This window comes from Pelodiscus sinensis, chromosome 2 (assembly GCF_052426305.1).
Source record: "Pelodiscus sinensis isolate ZL-2025 chromosome 2, ASM5242630v1, whole genome shotgun sequence".
NCBI classification, from domain to species: Eukaryota; Metazoa; Chordata; order Testudines; family Trionychidae; genus Pelodiscus; species Pelodiscus sinensis.
In genome coordinates, this window is record NC_143053.1 from 61,122,608 (window position 1) to 61,143,215 (window position 20,608).

The 20,608-nt window shown below is 43.7% G+C and overlaps 1 protein-coding gene across 8 annotated transcripts in view; it reads left to right on the forward strand.

The window, feature by feature from the left end:
* Positions 1-8,201: 8,201 nt before the first annotated feature.
* CYP7B1 (cytochrome P450 family 7 subfamily B member 1) overlaps positions 8,202-20,608 on the forward strand; it is a 172,890-nt gene continuing 160,483 nt past the window's right edge. For 3 of the 8 annotated variants that reach the window (XM_089776243.1, XM_006113647.3, XM_089776242.1), the window contains exon 1: positions 8,204-8,612. Coding sequence is in view for 2 of the 8 variants with exons in the window: in XM_006113647.3 (XP_006113709.1) it covers positions 8,515-8,612 (98 nt within the window). In the remaining 6 variants the exon portion in view is untranslated. Of the gene's footprint in view, positions 8,613-8,645; positions 8,957-17,671; positions 17,791-20,608 lie in introns of those variants that run through there. The other 5 variants (XM_089776245.1, XM_025180017.3, XM_089776244.1 and 2 more) reach the window with 4 other exon arrangements.

Here is a 20,608-nt window from a genome sequence, read left to right on the forward strand (position 1 = left end):
GCTCAGATCCAATATAGGGTGTTCTTCTGTACTCCCTTTTTCTCCTCTTTCATATATTTATTTATTCATATATCTGTCTTTCTCTCTCTCACACACACTCGTGTGTGTGCACACACACACTCCTGTGAACACTGGAAATTGTTACAGTGCTTCTTGGAAACCTATCATAGTCACAATTTTATCATAAAAGCAACACAGAAGATTAAAATCTGATAGATACTGCTCATAAAAGTTTCATGATTTTATTGCACAGTCAAGTGCTTGGTTGAAAAAAGAACATCACATGTAATAAAAATAAGTGTAAAATGGTTGAAATTGTTTCATTTATTGTTTCATTTTAAAAAAGGTATTAAATGAGCAATATTTGAAGTAGCAAAAAATCAAACTACTTTAAACAGCAGATGAACAGTAATATGATTTTGTAACCCTCACAGAGAAGATATTTATCATTTGTAAATCAGTGATTATAAGTTTCCCTGATTTAACTGAACTGATATAAAATAATATTAAAATGACACAAAACGTTCTATGATACCAATGCAAAAAACATAATTAGTGCTGTGTAAATCCATCTAAACTGATCATAGATGTATGCAATGTTCCTTGATAAGAAGATATGTCAGTTACTCATTTCACTTATTCCATATAGTGGGAGATACACTGCTGCCTCATTGTCTCAAAATTTCATTTTGCCAAAGTGCGGCCAGTAGAATTTCCCTGAGCCTCTTCTCCCACATCCAGCCTGGCAACTTGCAGCCCCTAAGCTACCACCCTCCTCCGCCCATGCCATGAGAGCAACTTCCCTGGAGCCCCTGCTTCCCCTGCCCTTATCTTACCTTCCCTGCTGGCAAGCCTGAAACCCTCAGTTTATGAATCCAGATCATCCTGTTTCCCAGACCCAGTTTATCCCTGTTGCCAAGAAGAGTTGCTACTGTGGTTTCAGCAGTTGGTGGCAGATGAGGGCCCAACTGCCAGAACTGGACCCATGAAGTGGGATCTGGTTGGAATGTGGCTATGATGATGGGCTTAAGTGGTGGCCAGGCCACCAATGTGCTCTCTTTCTCTGCTGTGTTCAGAGTGAACTTCAGAAGTTTTCAGGTTTTAAACAATGTATGTATGTGGGTGGGCGAGTGGGGCTTTGAACCTCCTACTTAATGGCACTTTGTGCCTCCTACTTAATTTCCAATGTCTATGATCTATTTCTCCATAGCAGTATTTAACTGACTTAACTAGGAGAGCCTTCTTTCTCTTCTTGCAAGCCCCTGCCTCATTCACTATATCCTGTGACATTCTATACCTTAAAGGTGTGTCCTGTAAAGCCCATATGCCTAATTTTTTATATAATTGCAGACTTATATACATACCTATAAAGCAAACCTTGTAAGGTATCAGGAAAAGCTATGATCTGCAAAAGTAATTTCTCTAAGGCTTCATCTTCACTGCAAGTTTTTTTTTGCAAAAAACATGTTAAGGGACTCATTAGCATGAGTTGTGACCTCATTAGCATATTTTCTGCCATTTCTTTTTGTGCAAGGGGTTTTTCCGCAAAAAAGAAGCAATGTGGATGGGTTTTTTTTCCCGTTAGCATATTTTCTGCCAAAAAAGCTGCAGTGAAGATGTAGCCTAACTGTATATGTATATCATCAAAGCATATGAAGTTATGTGAATGTTTTATATGGTTGTCACTAAAACATACTATAAGTCAGGAAATCAGCCAAATGTTACCTTCCCATAGTCAATAGCAAAGAGCGTAATCCATGCCCAGACAGGATACCAACAGCTATTGTCCAGCAAAGAAGCTACAACTCAATGACTCACCTGCATGAGACCACACTAGGGGAATTGCTCAACTTTGTATGGGGACTCAGCAATGCCCATCAAACATTCCTGGACTTGTATTCTCCAGGCACATGGCACTGAAGGTGTAAGAGACCCCAGGAGCCCCTTGATTGGCCTTTGTCCTGCCCCCAACCTATTCTGGAAGCAACAATGACACTCAGAAGACTGAAGACTCTAACAGAGGAGTCTGGCATATGTTTAAGGGAAAAACCTGTATATTAAGGACTACAATATCCAGTGAGGTGAGAACAACTGATTAGGCTCTTGTCCTTCTGCTTTTAATCAGATAGTTTCTTCTTTTCCAGGCCCAGTGGAGGTAGGATTGAGGGCTGTCTCTAGACTGGCAAGTTTTTCCGGAAAATCATCTGCTTTTGTGGAAAAACTTGCCAGCTGTCTACACTGGCCGCTTGAATTTCCGCAAAAGCACTGATGATCTCATGTAAGATTGTCAGTGCTTTTCCGGAAATACTACGCTGCTCCCATTCCGGCAAAAGTCTTTTTCCGAAAAACTTTTGCGCAAAAGGGACAGTGTAGACAGCAGAGAGTTGTTTTCCGCAAAAAAGCCCCGATCACGAAAATGGCAATCAGGGCTTTTTTGCGGAAAACCGCGTCTACATTGGCCACGGACGCTTTTCTGCAAAAAGTGCTTTTGTGGAAAAGCATCCTGCCAATCTAGACGTGCTTTTCTGAAAATGCTTTTAACGGAAAACTTTTCCGTTAAAAGCATTTTCGGAAAATCACGCCAGTGTAGACATAGCCTCACTGTTTTGTATTCCCAGACCAGACATGGCTTGCAGTATTCCAGAATTGCAACTGTAGGGTAAGTCCTGATCTGCCCTGGTCTGGACCATGCCCAGTGCAAATGTACTGGGGGATTTAGTTTCAAAGCTCTAGCAAGTCTGTACTAAGCATGTGTAAACTGAAATTTTTAAGTGTGGAAAATTGCCAGATTTGGGCACAAGGCACATTCCTGGCATAAAGCCCATTCCCTGTCAAATTTCAAGTCCCTGCTGAGATGCTAGAGGTTCTCTAGAAAATGTCACCAGAATTATTTAACATGGGCAAAACAATGTATTTTTCCCCAGCTTCATTCTCAAAAACAGCTGGACTGTTTTGGCTGAAATTTCTAAGTAAATTCAGCTTGAGACAAACAACTGAGATAAAGAATGTCTGGCCAAACAGTCGACATTTGACAAAGCTATAGATAAATGAAAACAGTCTTATTATGAGAAATGTTCAGGCAACTTTAACTATAGGCAATGCTATCTCACTGATATATTATTGATATGGACCTGATTGTCTGTATACCACATAACAAGGGTCCTTACACTTTAATTCCAGTGCACAAGGAGACCAGCCGGTGGAGTAGTGGCTACTCCATGTACTACACTGAGTATGGGCAATGGATATTTGAGGGAGGGGACAAAAAGGCAAATGTGAATGGTAAGCAGATAGACGACTGGCTGGTGAGTGGGCGGGAGAGATCCTACGGGGAGAGGGGAAAGAGATATGAGCAGAGTGTGGGGAGGTCTCAGAGGAAGAGAGGCAACAGGTGGGTAGGGGGGCTTTGGAGAAGGGGATGAGCAGGGGGAGGCCTTAGGGTGAGGCCATGGTCTGGGTGCACCCAAACTAAAGAGTTATATGCCACCCATAGCATATAACATATGTCACCCATGCTATCTGCAGTGACATTGATTACTATATTTAATTAAAATATTCCACAGATTAATCACCCTGTGAAAAGTTACATACTATAGAGATTATGGTACATTATGTACTAAGTTGATTTTAAATATTCTACAGTCTCATAAGACAAAAAATATGATCAATATCATTTTACAACATTGGCAATAGGAAATATACACACCGTATGCATTGTGAATGGAAGCATATGTACAAAAGAGTCACAGTTTAAACAGGAGAAATTTAACTGAACATCTATTTATTTATCTTATGCTGCTCCCTGACATGATATAAGAACACTTACATATAATATTACATTTATATAAGTGACTTTCAACCTGAAGGATTTAAAAATATTTTATAAAGTATATATATGGACAAATCTCTTCATTGTATTGTTTTCTAGGGATCTGTTCTGTATTCAGTGGAGTTTTAGTATTTATTTAAGACCCAATCCTACTGCACTTTCCTAGCATACGTTAGCACTACCAACAATTTAGGTGATGTCAACACTACTATATGAAAGTGGAATTGTATTAGTAATCTTTAATAATCTTTTACTATCGTGAGGACAGGAGTGGCTGGTGCTTGAGGGAGGAGGGGATACAAGGAGGTCCATCCAGAGGGACAGGGTGGGTCATCAGGGACATAGTGGGGGTGGTGAACCTCACGAGTGCTACTACGAGTCATCTGTGAGTATTCCCAGTTGTCTACATTTCATGATTATGATGAATTAGGAGCTCTATAATAGTCTCATGACATCCTGTACCTAAAACAAAAGAGTTTGCAGGTCTTGAAAGAATGTTTTTAGAGTAAGTTCAAATACTGCTGAGTCTTACACTGAAAGAAACATGATTATCTAAAATTATATGATGGGAAAATGCATTTATTCTGCAAAAGCATCAAATAATCAGACTTCACAAAGAAAAAGAAGAGGAAAGCTGGGGAGGAGTTCAGAGGATCAGAGTTCAGGGTTTCATTTCGGCCTCCCCAGTATAGCTGCTTCAGTTTTATTGGGCAACTCTGACGCACTTTCGAGGTCAGGGGGGTTAAGTTTCTTGCGAATTCACCTGTCCAAGTAGTGTGTCAATGGCTACATCAACACTGGCATGATTTTCTGGACATGCTTTTAACGGAAAAGTTTTCCGTTAAAAGCATTTTCAGAAAAGTGCGTCTAGATTGGCAGGACGCTTTTCCGCAAAAGCACTTTTTGCGGAAAAGCGTCCATGGCCAATCTAGACGAGCTTTTCCGCAAAAAAGCCCCGATCGCCATTTTCGCGATCGGGGCTTTTTTGCGGAAAACAACTCTCTGCTGTCTACACTGGCCCTTTTGCGCAAAAGTTTTTCGGAAAAAGACTTTTGCCCGAACTGGAGCAGCATAGTATTTCCGCAAAAGCACTGACAATCTTACATGAGATCATCAGAGCTTTTGCGGAAATTCAAGCGGCCAGTGTAGACAGCTGGCAAGTTTTTCCGCAAAAGCAGATGATTTTCCGGAAAAACTTGCCAGTCTAGACACAGCCAATATGTACATCTCTGGTGCTACATGAATAATTGTAACAGTGCTTTTTATGTGAAACTTCCATCCAGTAGGAATTGAGATGGCTCATTTTGTGTATAGCCACCAAACAGCAATTAGGTATGTCTACACTACCCCGCTAGTTCGAACTAGCGGGGTAATGTATGCATACCGAACGTGCTAATGAAGCCCGGGATTTGAATTTCCCGGGCTTCATTAGCATAAAGCCGGCTCCGCCATTTTTAAAAGCCGGCTTGTTCGAACCCCGTGCCGCGCGGCTACACGCGGCACGGGCTAGATAGTTCGAACTACGTAGTTGTTCCGAACTATCTGTACGCCTCACGGAACAACTACGTAGTTCGAACTATCTAGCCCGTGCCGCGTGTAGCCGCGCGGCACGGGGTTCGAACAAGCCGGCTTTTAAAAATGGCGGAGCCGGCTTTATGCTAATGAAGCCCGGGAAATTCAAATCCCGGGCTTCATTAGCACGTTCGGTATGCATACATTACCCCGCTAGTTCGAACTAGCGGGGTAGTGTAGACATACCCTCTGATAGTAACAATATAACCAGTGCCTTAGAGTTAAAAGAATCTGTGCTATTAGGCATTTTGTAAGGTTTGATTGTGTAAAGTTCTGGGCACTGTTGTCCAATGAAATTTGATGGCACTTGGCATCTAGTAGTATCAAACCCTTGGTACTGCAAAAATAAGACCTGATTTGTGTTTTATTCTGGCTAGTAAATAAGAACAAAGTTAATAATTACAAAACACTGTTGTAACCCTCTTTATTGCCTAACCCATGTCCAGTAATCTGTCCCATGTTTGGTATTTCAAATCACGTCTTACTTTAGCTTTTATAGGCTATGTGCACAGTTACCCAGCGCTGCCTGGGTCATTAAGGAGGGGCTCAGGGCAGGGGGCTGGAGGTGTGTGTGGGGGTGCTGGACTCAGGCTTGAGGGATGAGGAAGGGCTCAGGGTACGGGGGTGGAGGTGCAGGAGTCAGGGCAGGGGGGTGGGAAGTGTGTGGGGACTCAGGAAAGAGGGTGGGAGGTGCAGGAGGTTGGCCAATCACTTAGGGGGAGGTTAGTGACATCCTGGGGCTGGCCAGGATGATGGGAGCATGGTGCCTTGACAATAGATCTTCAGGGCTGGCCAGGGCAAGTGGGGCCATGTTGCCCGGCTTGCGGCTCACCAGCACAGGAACTTTATCCGTGTATGGTGGCCAGCAACATCCATAGCCTCACCCCCACCTTGCCACTCTTTTACTGGTGCATCCACCCCCCCTGTGGTCATTCTGCAGCATAACTGTGCTGCTAACAGACCCCTCCCTCTGTGTTTTTTGAGAAACAATCACATTCCAGGCACATCCCATTGTCCTGGCACAACCAAATCCTGACCTTGCTTTAAATTAGGATAAGAGAAAGCTCATACCAAATTTGGTGCTCCTAGCTCTTGCCTTTTAGAAGGACTTCTGAGCAAACAGACTCATAGACAGACAGGCACATAGGGCACTTTTAGAAACATAATAGATTAAAAATTGTATGTAGATTATGAATTCTCCCAGTAAGGTTGTTGCACAATACTGGAGTTTTACAACAGAGATCATTTGTGCAATGAAGGGCATGTAATAGTCTGTAATGTCTTTCAATACAGTGCTTTTCAGTGCTGATTTGCTGCATTCACCGTGGATTAGCTCAACGCCACAATGAGCTAATGATTCTTGTAAATCTAAGATTTCCAAAAGAATAATTTAAAGTCCAGACTCCGGTAGAAAAAAGCAGAAGAGGAAGAAAGTTTAAACTCTGATTCTCAGGATGACAGGAAAACATCAGTTTTTCTTTCAGTAAGAAGGTTGGCCTGATCCTTGCACATCATAGTATTGCTTTCTGTCCCTTGACTTTGGTGGGATTACAACCAATTATGGACATCCCCTTGGATTGAAGTGTTTTCCATAATATACAGACTGGGTGCGTCTAGATTGTCAAGATTAGCTGTCTACACTGGCCGCTTGACTTTGCGCAAGAGCACTGACTTTGTAATGTACAAAATCAGTGCTTCTTGCGCAAATACTTTCCCGTGCCCGCTCGGGAAAAAGCCCTCTTGCGCAGTGTAGACAGGGAAGAGGGCCAGTGTAGACAGGGAAGAACTGTTTTGCGCAAAAAAGCCCTGATAGCTAAAATAGTGATCGGGGCTTTCTTGCACAAAATTGTGTCTAGACTGGCCATGGATGCTTTTGTGCACAAGCACTTTTTGCACAAAAGCATCCGTGCCAATCTAGATGCTCTTTTGCGGAAATACTTTTAATGGAAAAACTTTTCCATTAAAAGTATTTCCGCAAAATCATGCCAGTCTAGACGCAGCCACTTTGTTTGGTTCAATGGCTCTCAACACCCCCACACAGGATACAAATTGCTCCAAATCCAGCTGGTTTAGCCTATTTTATGGGACTGAAAGATACCAATTTAAACTCCATCTAGCCTGTAATTGGGGCAGGGGTACACTACGGTCACCATGGAGGGGACAAATCCCAGAGGGGTGGCAGTGTTAGTCTGCACCTTTAAAAAAAAGCAGTGGTTCTGTGGCACCTTAGGCTGTGTCCAGACTCAGGGGTTTTTTCGAAAAAAGTAGCCTTTTTCCAAAAAAACTTCACCTGCGTCTAGACTGCAGCCACGTTCTTTCGAAATTAAATCGAAAGAACGCGGCTTTTCTTTCGACGGCGGTAAACCTAATTCCACGAGGAAGAACGCCTTTTTTCAAAAGTGCTCTTTCGAAAGAAGGCGTTCTTGAAAGCAAACAGGGCTTTTCAGAAAGAGAGCACCCAGACTCACTCGCTGCTTTCTTTCGAAAAAGCGGCTTGCTTTTTCGAAAGTTCCGCGTGCAGTCTAGACGCTCTCTTTCGAAAGAGGCTTGCAGTCTAGACATAGCCTCAGAGACTAATCCAAATATATGGACTCAGGAGCTTTCGTGGGGAAACCCCCCGCTTCATCAGCTGAGCAGGGACGTTCCTTTTAATTGTGGGTCACTCTTGGGTGGGCGGGTGATTTCTACAAGGTACATTCCCCAGCTCGCTGACTCAGCGCAGGGAACTTTTTAGGGCAGCAACGCATAGTTCACCCATTTCCCCTTCCTCGACACGTCTGTGCGGGGCCACTTCCCACTCCACCTCCTGCCCGGGCCTCCGGAGAACAAATAACTGCTCCCGGGGGCGGAGTGCAGCGCCTGCCCCCCTCCAGGTCTGTCTGCCTCTCCCGTGGGCAGCAGGCGGGACAATCCCGGCTGGGGGAGGGGAGGAGAGCGGGCGGTTCGCCCAGCGGGTAGCCGAAGTCCCATGCCAAACCCAGCCCCTGGCCGGGGGAGGATCGGGAGGGGAGCTGCAGGCAGGGATCTGCAACAGACACAAACTTTCCCCTCAGAGGGCGAAGCAGCTTTTGCAGCAGCGGCGGGAGCAGGAGACGCGCTCGCTCTTCCTTAGCATGGGCCCCTGGGAGCTGCAGCTCTGCACCTACGGCCTAGCCCTCGCCACAGCGCTGCTCCTCTGGGCGGCGTGCGCCTGCGGCTGGAGGAGGAGGAGGTAAGGGGGCGGGGAGGCAATGGCTGCGCAGTGTTTGGACGAGCCCGGAGGGCTGCTTTTCCCTGGCCGGCTTGGCGGAGGCTTTGTGCGAATGGGGGCAGGAGGGGGGGGGGCGAGGGGTAAGTACCCCCATTCCCCGCCGGGCGCTGGGGCAGCGGGACGGTGAGTAGAAAGGCGGCGGCTCGGCTCCCCAGCCCAGGTCACGAGCCGTTCTCCGCGCGCCCTGCAAGCGGAGCTGCAAGATGCTGAGTTGCTGCTTTGGGACTGCCCTGAGCCTGTCACGTACTCCGCATAGAGCCAGGGGCTTTCGGGGCGTCTTCAAAGGCACCTGTGAAATGCACAAGGTAAGTAACAAAGACTAGGGGCGCCTCTCACACTCCCAGAGTGACATGAACCTCTATTCCCCTCGTCCACTCGCAGGGATAACAGCAGCGACTGTTTTCTTAGCCGAGGATGTTGTCTGAAGATCCCATGTCCTGAGGCGAGGCAGCATCCAAATACAAGTTTGAAACTTGGCCCGTTTTTGAGATTTGCATATACCCCGTGATCTCTGCAGGGCTGGGAGAAGTTGGAAGCCTGTGATTTCCAAGTGAAGTGTTTGTGCAACATGCAGACACATGCATCGTGTACAAGAATGTGGTGGGCTGATGATTAACTCAAGAGGGATGATTTCTTGTGCTCTCAAATCAAAACCAGTGAGGATTTAAGATGTAATAGGTGTGCAGGGTCAGGCCTGTGGCATGTTTACATGTAAAGTTCAATTACTAGGTATGGGAGGAACACTTCATCATTCCCCGGGTAAGAAAAACTGAGTGTTGAATACCACACATAGTATCAAATAAACAACTTACACTTTTCCTGCCCTGTCACTGTCAGCTTAAGGTGAAGTTGTATGTCATTTTTTGATGGGGGGCACTCCAAGTTTTTGAAAAGTGGTCAGGAGTGCACTTTTCTGTGGAGGAGATGTGGGGTCTAGAATGGAGATTGAGTGCAGAAGGGCATATGGGGTAAGGGACTGGGTACAGGAGACTGTGTAAGGTCTAAGAGGAAATGTGGGTAAAGGAGAGGTTTGGGGAGTGGAGTCAGGGAGGGAGTATAGGTGTAGGAGAAGATTCTGGCCTGGGGAGAGGTGTAGGTAGGGATACAGAGTCTGGGAAGGAGTTGTGACCTGGGCTAGGGGGATGCAGAGGGTTTGAATGGTGATCTGGGGGAGAGATTTGGGCTGTGGGAGGGGCCGGGGTGCCAGAGGAAGGCTTTAGCTGGGAGGTGCTTACCCTAAGCATCTCCTGACCAGCAGCCCTGCAGCACTCCCAAGGCAGGTTGGGCTCCCTGTCTGCTGCAGCTCCAGACTGCTTGAAAATACAGGCTGCTCTCCCCATGTGACTCTCAGCTCCAGGAGTAGGGAAAGCTTGCTGCCCCAACCCCCAGGTGAAAGCTTGGTTTCTGGAACAGAAGTGTATGACTGTTGTGCTAAAAGAGAGTTACATTATAAATGAGACCTGGCAAATTCACTATCATGTCCAGCAAATCAAATGACTGTTTACTCAACTAAAATTCTATGAACTGAAACCAATATTCTTGACATTGAAAAGAACAAATAAAACATCATCCAGCTAGAATACTACAGATTTCTACATAGAGCTTTCATACTAGCACACTACCTGTCTACAATAAAATGTGCAAAACTAAGGCAAATGCACAGATTTTTTTTTATAAAAAAAAATGATGAGGAGAAACCAATCCATACTGAGAGGAAAGAGAAACATGGCGAAAATGGCATCAGACTATATAGCTGCTGACAAATAGACAAACCCAGTATGTAGCTCCAGCCCTTGGTAACACCTGTATAGCTTGTCATGGCTGTGAAGCCTTGTTGAATTAAATTATTGAACAATTATTCATATTTTGTGAACTCTTTTAATTTACCATTTTTATTTTTATTGCATTTCAGACCACATAAAAGGAGTTTAAATGTCCTAATGATTTAGAGAATTTTCTTTAATTCCTATGGATACGTCTACACAGCAGGGCTAATGTTGAATTAAGCTACGCAAGTTCTGCCACGTCAATTGCGTAGCTGAAGTCGAAATACCTTAAGTCGGCTTTTGGTGCTATCTATGCAGCAGGAAGTTGAAGGAAAAGCCTTTTTCCTTCGACTTCCCTTATTTTTCATGAAATGAGGGTTTCAGGAGTCGGAGAAAGAAGTCCTCCAACTTTACATTATTTTGAAATAAAGGTTTGTAATGTAGATGTGCACTATGTTATTTTGGAATATGTCAGTTATTCCAAAATAACGCTGCTCTGTAGGTGTACCTTATAAGTTTCATGAGGCGTTGCGAGGATGACTTTCTTTAGAAGCTGTTCAAAGGTGAGGGAAGCACTAGCTCTAGTTTGGCTTCAGCACATGCTAAGTGCTTTGGTTTGCTGGTTAGGTATGGCTTGCAGAATTGGGGTCCTTTATTTGGAGTGGCTTATTTAAAACAGCTGCAGTGTGTAAGATTTTGTTCTTAAGTATTACTGAATTTAATATTTTTGCTGTTTCTTGCATAGTGATATAAGTGTGCATTAATCATAATCAGGTTTCAGGATGAGGTAAAGGCAGCCTCTTTGCTAAATTACTTAAATACATTATTGCAAAGGATTGCAAAGGAAGGAGTTTCCCTTTTTATAAACATTTATTTGTTGAATTGTGGTAGTAGTAATAATAATAATAATAATAAAGAATAAAGAATACAAAGGAAAGGCTAATTTCTAACAATCTTTACCAAAGTTTAACATCAAGGATAGTGAAGAAACATAATTAAGAACAAAAGTTTTCTCGATTACTGCAAATATTATTTTGGGTTAAACTTCAGTATCTCTTATTGCATGAAGAATAAAGGCTGCTCTGGAGGGACTGGTAGCCAAAACTAGGCTTTAGAGTTAATACTCTGAGATGAATAAAAAAAAGTATATCCCATGTAACTTATGTGAACTTTACCATATAGCAATGCAAGTATTGCCATAAGGGAGTAGACCAATGGTCCTTCCAGTTCAACATCCAGTCTCTAATGATGGTCAGAACCAATGCTTCAAAGAACCCTGAAGTGGGGAATTATGGAATATATATACCTTAAGGCAGGGTGGGGAACCTAAGGCATGGGGGTCAGATGCAGCCAAGGGTGCCATTTCGGGAGGGTAATAGGGGCAGCAGCCGTGCATTCTGGGAGTGAGGGGAAAGAGCTCTCTTTACCACCCAGGTGTGAGAGGCATGCATGGACTGCAAGCATTTTCCCCTCACTCCCTTAGCGTCCGGGGAACGGGATGAAAAGGAAGTTGTGTCCCAGAGGGCACAGCTGTTGCCCCTCCCCCACACCCTCCTGAAATGGCTCCCTTGGATACAGTCCCTGGGTTGCCTGGATCTGGGCCCTGAGGCTTAGGGCCTACTCCAGCAGTTGGGAGCCTGCGCTGGCATGCTAGCCCCTCTGCCTCCTCCCTTTGGCCCCTGGCCCACAACTGATTTTTCTGTGGGTCAGCGGCCTCTACCCAAAAGTTCCCCACCCCTTCCCTAAGGGACATTTCTTACTACCCCCCTCAGTTACAGCTTGATTGTGCCCTGAATCATGCTTGTGTTCAAACTTCTTTCTCCTCATTAGTTCAGACTCCCTCACACACACACAAAAAAAAGACTAAAATCCTTCTCCAAGAGATTACCCTCCTGAGCCCAGACAGATACTTCTGAAAGGAAGATAGATTTCATCTTGGTCTCCAGAACATCTTGTCCTTCCTTGTGACAAGTTGTGAGCCTGTTAACAGCTTTCTTACCAAGTGAATAGTAGTTCACGAGATGTCATCAGCTTGTCTTTTTCACCACTCTGCTAATTTAGGCAATATGTTAAGGTAGTTTTCTGTTTGAGGAAACATTAGGAAGGACAAAGAGGATACCAGAAAATCTAACCTATGCTGTTATCTCTTTCACCTAAGAACTTGTTTTAGTGTGCTATGTGTTGCAAGGGCATTGAATGCATAAAAAACAACAAATAGTCCAGTAGCACCTTAAAGACTAACAAAACATGTAGATCTGTGGTCACCAACCCGTCGATCGCGAGGCCTCGACCAGTCGATCGCGAGGCGTTCGGGCACCCTCACCCCCCATTTTTCCTTCACCCCCAAGAAGCCCCACTACCTAACTCTGTTTTAGTGCCGGCTTCCCGCGGGGTGGACGGAAGTCCTGTCTGAAGCCCGTGTCACATCCGGGGGTTCCGGAAGTGCGCGGGCTGCTCCCCTCCCACAGCTCTGTTGTGTGCTGGGGGAAGGAGTATCGGCCCTGGGGGAGGAGTGCAGTGGCTTCCCTGCGCCGCCGGTGCTGGAGGGATGAGTCGAACGCAGGGGTTTCCCTGCGCCGCGGGAGCGGGGGTCGGCCCCGGGGTTTGGCCACGCTGCGGGAGAGGAGGGGGTTGGCTGGGCTGTGCCGCGGGAGGGGGATTTGGCCCCAAGGCAGGAGCCCGCAGGGGTTGGCCGCGCTGTGGGAGGGCAGGGGAGACAAGGGGAGGGGAGGGGAGGGGGGAGTTGGCCTGGCTTGGCAAGGCCGGGCCGCGCCGTGAGAGGGGGGTTTGGCTCCGGAGCAGGCGCCTGTGAGGGTTGGTCGTGCTGCGAAGGGGGGGGGTTAGCCCCGGGGCAGGCGCCCGCGGGAGTTTGGCCCTGCTGCGGGAGGGTGGGGTTTGCCCCGGTGCAGGCTCCAGCAGGGGTTTGCCCCCACCGCGGGAGGGAGGGGTTGGCCCTGGGGCAGGCATGTGCGGGGTTTCCCTGCGCTGCGGGGGGGGGGGGGGGAGTTGGGCCCGGAGGAGGCAGGTGCTGGCTTCCCTCTGGGGAAGGGGGGGGGGGGAGAATCCTGGGAGGAAGCAGATGCAGGGAACTCTCTGCTGCCACTGGCACCCCGCCCCCTGTCCGCTCTCCCCACTCCCCAAACCCCACTCCCCCATCCCCAGCTACAGAAATCTGTCCCCATGCCCATCCCCACTCCCCTGTCCCCAGCTACAGAGCTCTGTCCCCACTGGCATTCTGTCCCCTGCTGCAGAACCCTGTCCTCTGCCCTCCCAGCAGCCTGTTCCCTCTCCTCTGCCCCCAGCCGCAGAACTGTCCCCACAAAATGTATAATTATAAATGCTTCATTTTAGATTTAAATAGCATGAATAAAAAACAGACCATTTATTTCATAACTATTAACATGTGATTTTAATTTTATATATTGCATAATTTAAAAATAAACTTTATCAGAGTGTGTAAGTAAGGGTTGGGGATAGCAAATGATGGACAGGAGGAGAACAGAGAGGGTGGGGCTTCGAGGAAGGGGTGGGGCTTCAAGGAAGGAGCGGGGCAGTAGATCTTTGCCTGTTCTGATATTTAAAAAGTGATCTTGGGTGTAAAAAGGTTGGAGACCACTGATGTAGATGGTATCATGAGCTTTCATGGGCACAACCCCCTTCTTCAGATGATAGGAGTGTTAGAAGTCCAAATCCAAGAATAAATAAGGGAAGAAGGGAGGAGGGGGGGAGGGAGCGGAGGGAAAAAAAGAGAGGGGGAAAAAGGAAGGGAGGTAAGAAAAAAACCAAAGACCTGAAACAAGATTGCGATTTGCAGATCCATTAATGAGTGTCCAGGAAGATTAAGCAAAATGCAGGACAATGTAGCACTTTAAAGACTAACAAGATGGTTTATTAGATGATGAGCTTTCGTGGGCCAGACCCACTTCCTCAGATCAAATAGTGGAAGAAAGTAGTCACAACCATATATACCAAAGGAGAAGATTAAATCTTTAATTTTAATCTTTAATCTTTAACACTTTATCTTCCTGGTCACTCATTAATGCCAAGTTGCCATTTTGTTTCAGACCAATTCCACAAGCCTAATACACAGAGAAGGGTTGGAACTTAACTCCATTCACAAGTTTAATTCTTATGCAAATAGTATGAATCAAGATATGGCTCAGGCATTACCTCCACATCTTAATGACTTAAGCAGCCAAACAATGAAAGTGCTAATGGTTCTTATCAGACTCTTGTAACTGTTTAGTCTTTAAGGTGCTACTAGACTATTTGTTGTTTTTTAAAGTTTTTCCTGTTCCAGACTAACTTGGCTACCCCTCTGAAGCTATTGAATACATAGATATTTTCATGACCTGCGTATTAGTTTTGTCCTCTGCACTTTTTATTGTCTTAGCCATCTTCACCCTAAAATTAATAGGCTAATGACTAATTAACTCTGTTTTAAGCAGGGAAGAGAAACATTTTAATTATTAAAGTAACTACAAAATAATTTGTTGTTTTAGTGCTTGTATTATGTTTTTCAACAACCTAGATTCATTATTATGCTGAAAAATGGTAAGTAGTGGTTAAAATTTATTTATCTGCATTTTTCTTCTGTTAGAGCTCAGCAAGGGTTGGATGAAGGGAAATAAGCAAATACCTGATATTTTCAAGCTGTACAATCACAGTTCACTAGGTTTTCCGTTCTCAAGCAACTAGAAAAGGACTGTGGAGCTGTTATCTTGAGGATATTGCATAATGGTCTGTCTCAAACAGTTATTCAGGGCTGATTCTCAGTCTGCTCAAAAAAAGATCTGTGCCTAATGTATATCTAAGTTTATGTTTTTCATCCAGGTGTGGAGGATGGATTTTGGGCAAAAGTAAAATACATCTTAGTAAGTAACATACTTCACAAGAATCTATGATTTGCAATATTCTTTGCTTAAGGTACACTGCCACCTAGCAACAGTTATTTTTCCCCTCCAACTTAATTTGACCTATTTTCTGCTTAATTTCTACTTAGTCTTGTCATTATTAACCTCAAGAAGTCATCCACATATGTTTTACCAACTTTTGCACAGGAAATGTCAAGGAAACAAAATCTATTGTAGCAATTTTAGGGCAAATAAAATTACAAAGAATTATTAGCTTCTCACCGTTAAACATTTTTTTCGCTTACAAATCAATATTCTGATTTTGTCTTTCCAAAAATTTTATAAGAAACTCTGGCCATCTTTCTCCTTTAGGAAGTGCTAATGGAACTTTGTGTTGCTTTAATCTTTTATCACTTATAAGAGAAAATGAACAAAAGAAAAGGATAATTGTTGTAATTTATTAGTTCTGTACAAAATCAATTCAGCCTTAACTACGCAGCTGTGATTGGTGTCTCCATCCTATGTATAGCACACCATATATACAGCTTGTAGAATTTGTGGAGCAAATAAATGTCCCTACTCCAACATATTGGCATTCCTAAAGCATGAACTAGGATAAACATATGGTAAAGGATAGAATGCCTCATAGAATAGATTGGTCTTCATTAATTTTTTGAAGGAAGAGATGGAGAGTATTTGACAAACTAATTGGGTGACTGGTTGAAGTGTAAGGGATGGTATGGAAGAAGACACAGAGGAGAAAATCTTAATCCTGGAGGTCCTGGGCAGATACAGTGAGACAAATTAACCACCCCTTCTGAAGGCATAATGGTGGAAATGGTCATTTCAGCTTCTTCAGCTCTGGTGTCATGACTTGGTTGTTCATTGTCTGAGGCACCAGGAAGTGACATCTCCTGACATCTCCTGTTGTTCTCCTTCTTGGTATGGTCTACAAAGAATTGTCTTGCAGTTGGTCAAGGCATTGGAAGATCTAGATTTGCTGCTGGTTCTATCATATATATTCTGTATCATCTTAGGAAAGTCATTTAGTCTCTCTGTGCCTCAGATCCCCATCTGTAACACGAGGATAATACTTCTTTCCTACATGATGATTCATGTTCTGAATACTCACAATTGCAGGAATAGCCCCATGCTGTGTCTACATTGGCATCCCTTTCCGGAAAAGGGATGCTAATGAGACACTTCAGAATTGCAAATCCGCGGGGGATTTAAATATCCCCCGCGGCATTTGCATTTACATGGCTGCCGCTTTTTTCCGGCTCGGGGTTTTTGCTGGAGAAAAGCGCCAGTGTAGATGCGATTTTCCGGAAAATAGGCCCTTTTCCGGAAGATCCCTTATTCCTACTTGAAAGCACACACTTGAAATCGCATCTACACTGGCGCTTTTCTCCAGCAAAAACCCTGAGCCGGAAAAAAGCGGCAGCCATGTAAATGCAAATGCCGCTGGGGATATTTAAATCCCCCGCGGATTTGCAATTCCGAAGTGTCTCATTAGCATCCCTTTTCCGGAAAGGGATGCCAATGTAGACACAGCCCATATGTCCCACCTCTCATGGGAATGGGAGGACAAGAAGATGTGCATAATGGCAGATGCCTGACTCTGCATTATATTACAGTTAATTCATAATCATTTATTTCTGGGGAAAACCCATTATAGAGTTGGTATGATATGAGGTTTCCCCCCCAGAAATAAATGATTGTTTATAGTAAAACTGAATCAGGCTACATGATGTTAAGTACTTTACCTTGTGATATAGTTTAACTTCTTTTCCCCCCATGTGTGCGCACTGTTTCTTGATAAATATACTTTTTTTGACTAATAAATACCCCTTTGCACTTCTGGGAAATTTTTGGCTGACCGCAAGTCCTGCATTACAAACATCTCTGTTTTCTAAACCACATGGAGCTTGGCTTTATATATTCAGTTCCTTTCTCCACAAACTGGCTTTTTGAATGTTGCCAAGTTCTTCTGTTTTGTTTGGCATATGTCTGGAAAAAATAAAATCTTGGCTCCCTTTTAGAACATATCTTGTTTCTTCTTAACTGCTTGTACTTTCTCTCTTTTTGTAATTCAAATCAGAAAAAAATACTGTGGCTGTGCTTCTAACATTTCAATTTTGGTGCAGTTTTCTGAGCCATATTCTGATATTCTGAAAAATTGTCACTCTTTGTGGGCCTGATTATTGCCCACTGAATTTAATGGGACCATCTCCACTGGCTTCAGTGAACAGTAGATCAGGCCATGATCAAATGGTCAGTTCCACTCCTCTGCTTGGAACAAAGAAGACTAAAGTGGGGCTAAAAAGGGAACATAAAGATTGACACCCCCCCCCTTTGTTATATGCTCCTTCATTGTTGGTAACAAAATGCAACTTTGCAGGATCAGGTTTCTTGGGAGAAGCTGGATCCGTGAGCAGATATGCTGTCTACATGTGCTGTCCTGGGGATCTGTCAGAGATTCAAGTGAATATTTGTCAGAAGATGAGGGTATTCCTTGAGGTACTACCGTGTACTCCATGTCTATAGTCCCTCTCAAAGACATGTCTACATTACAGCTGAGAGTGCACTTCCCTTTACAGATAGACAAAGATGCTAGGTCTGCTCAAGCTGGCCCACTAAAAATATTAATTTAGCTGGGGATAGTATGGGAGCAACTTAGACTAGCTTTTTGAATACAAGCTTGCTTGGACTCCCCCCTGCCCTCTGAATGTAGTACTTGGGTGATTGGTCCAAGCTGCTGCTCTGCTACACTGCTATTTTTAGTGTAATAACTTGAATTGAGCTCTCAGTTGTAATGTAGACATAGTCATAGATAATCAGTGGCATGATGGCTTCTGAGAATGGGCCCGGCAGCACCACAGAGGGTCAACCCTGCTTTGTGCAGGTAGAAATCATGTTCCTTATGGAGTTTCAAGTCTGCATCTCCTGCCTTTGCGGTAGCTCACTAAATCCTGCCTCTCTTACATGAGCCGTCATCAAACCTTTCCTAAGTGACTGTTACAGAATTTTCTTGGGTCTCCTCTTTCCACCTTCAAGGTTTAGTAAAGGAGAGTGCAATGCAAAAAAAGTCTTATTAAATAAACATTGGGTAAAACTTTATCATTTTAATTGGTACTAAAAATACACAAAATAGGGAATGGAGATCTTTAAAATATCATATGCAAAAAATTGGGAAGCTGGAGTTAAGGTTGATAGTGCATTAGTTAATGGGTCAAAAGCTTTATTGTTAAAGCTTACTGAAATTTTGGGAACTAATTGTTTTTTATTGAAAACAAACTTTTGACCATAATTGGTTCACATTTGGCAAATAAAAAATTTGAACAAACTTTACTTTTCTAAATCTTCATTTAAAAATATCAAAAATGGTTATCAACAATTTTTCATTTACCAGAAACTCCAGGTTTTAGTAAATTAATATTGTCAGTGCTTTTTATAATTAATTTTAAATAGTGGAAAAATTTACAAAATACGATAAATGACTACTTTTCAACACCTTGAATGAGATTATGTTCACAATTTTTATTTTTTGTTATATGCTTTTGTAATATTAAATAATGATAATAATTATCACTAATAATAAGTAATAATACTATTTTATTATATATTTACAAGCTCTACTTGTAGTTAGTAAAAAAATATTATAATTAGAAACTCCTGAAATACAATTAAACCAAAACATAAATAGCATGGATAACTCTTAATTGCAACAGTCAAATACCTCAACTTCTGCCTATCTAGCAATGCTCTGAGGAAAACCACGATCTCTGAGGCAGCCTTATCTATCTGTCCTCACCTGTAGAATAATGGAGGACAAGTGGTGATTCTACCATCTGCCCTCATTTAATGTGTCTGGAGCTGTATTTTTTGCTAGGGATCCTACCAGTAGATGCCGAAGTAGAAATGCACTGAATTAGTATCTCCCCTGCTGTCTTCACTGTGCTCTTCCTGGTCAGTGCTGCCTATTTCTGAATTTCATTAGCTCCCTGAAGGCCCTGTCTGGTGGAGGTGTAGATTGTAAGCATAATGAATTGCTGTTCCTTCTCTGCAACAATTTCTCCACTACAAAGTACAGAACATCAGTAATCTTCTTGAAAACACCATCCTGGTCACTATGGATGTAGAAGTTCTTTACACCAACATTCCACATGAAGATGGACTACTGTTTGTCAGGAGCTCTATCCCTGATGGTGCCACTGCACACCTGGTTACAGAGCTCTATGACTTTGTCCTAACCCACAACTATTTCCAATTTGGGGACAATTTATATCTTCAAGTCAGCGGCACAGCCATTACAATATGCCAACATCTTTATGGCTGACCTCGAACAACGTTTCCTCAGCTCTCGCCCTGTCACACCTTTACTCTAATTATGCTACATTGATGACATTTTTATCATATGGACCCATAGGAAGGAGACCCTTGAAAAATTCCACAGGGATTGAACAACTTTCACCTCACCATCAACCTCAGCCTAGATAAGAGATCCACTTTCTTGACACCACAATATATTACATGACGGTCACATTTCCACCCCCTTATATTAGAAACTTACCAACTGTTACGCTTACCTACATGCCTCTAGCTTCTATCCAAGACATATTTCACAGTCAGTTGTTTACATCCAGGCCCTAAGATACAACTGGATTTGCTTCAGTCCCACAGACAGAGACAAACACCTACAAAATCTCTATCAGGCATTCTTAAAATTTAAATATCCGCCCAGAGAAATGGAAAAAAAAAACAGATTGAGAGAGCCAGATGAGTACCCAGGCATCAGATTCTTCAAATTAGGCCCAACAGAAAAACCAACAGGACACCACCTGTAGCCCCCAACTTAAACCCTGCTAGTGCATTATTAACAATCTTAAACCTATCCTGGAAAATGACTCCTCACTCTCACAGGCCTTGGGGGACAGGCCAGTCCTCACCTACAGATCACCTCCTAACCATAAACAAATTCTTTCCAGCAACCACGCAACACACCTCCATCATACTTATCCAGGAGCCCACCCCTGCAATCATCTCTGGTGCCAGCTCTGTCCACACATCTATACAAACGACATCATCACAGGACCTAACCACTTAAGCCACAACATCAGAGGCTCATATAACTGCACATCCACCAATGTGATCTATGCCATCAAGTGCCAGCAATGCCCCACTGCCATGTATATTAGCCAAACTGGACAGTCTCTATGACAAAGGATTAATGGACACAAATCAGATATTCAAAAAGGTAACTCTCAGAAACCTGTTGGAAAACATTTCCGTTTGCCTGGGCATTCACTAATGGGTTTAAAAGTGTCTGTATTATTTC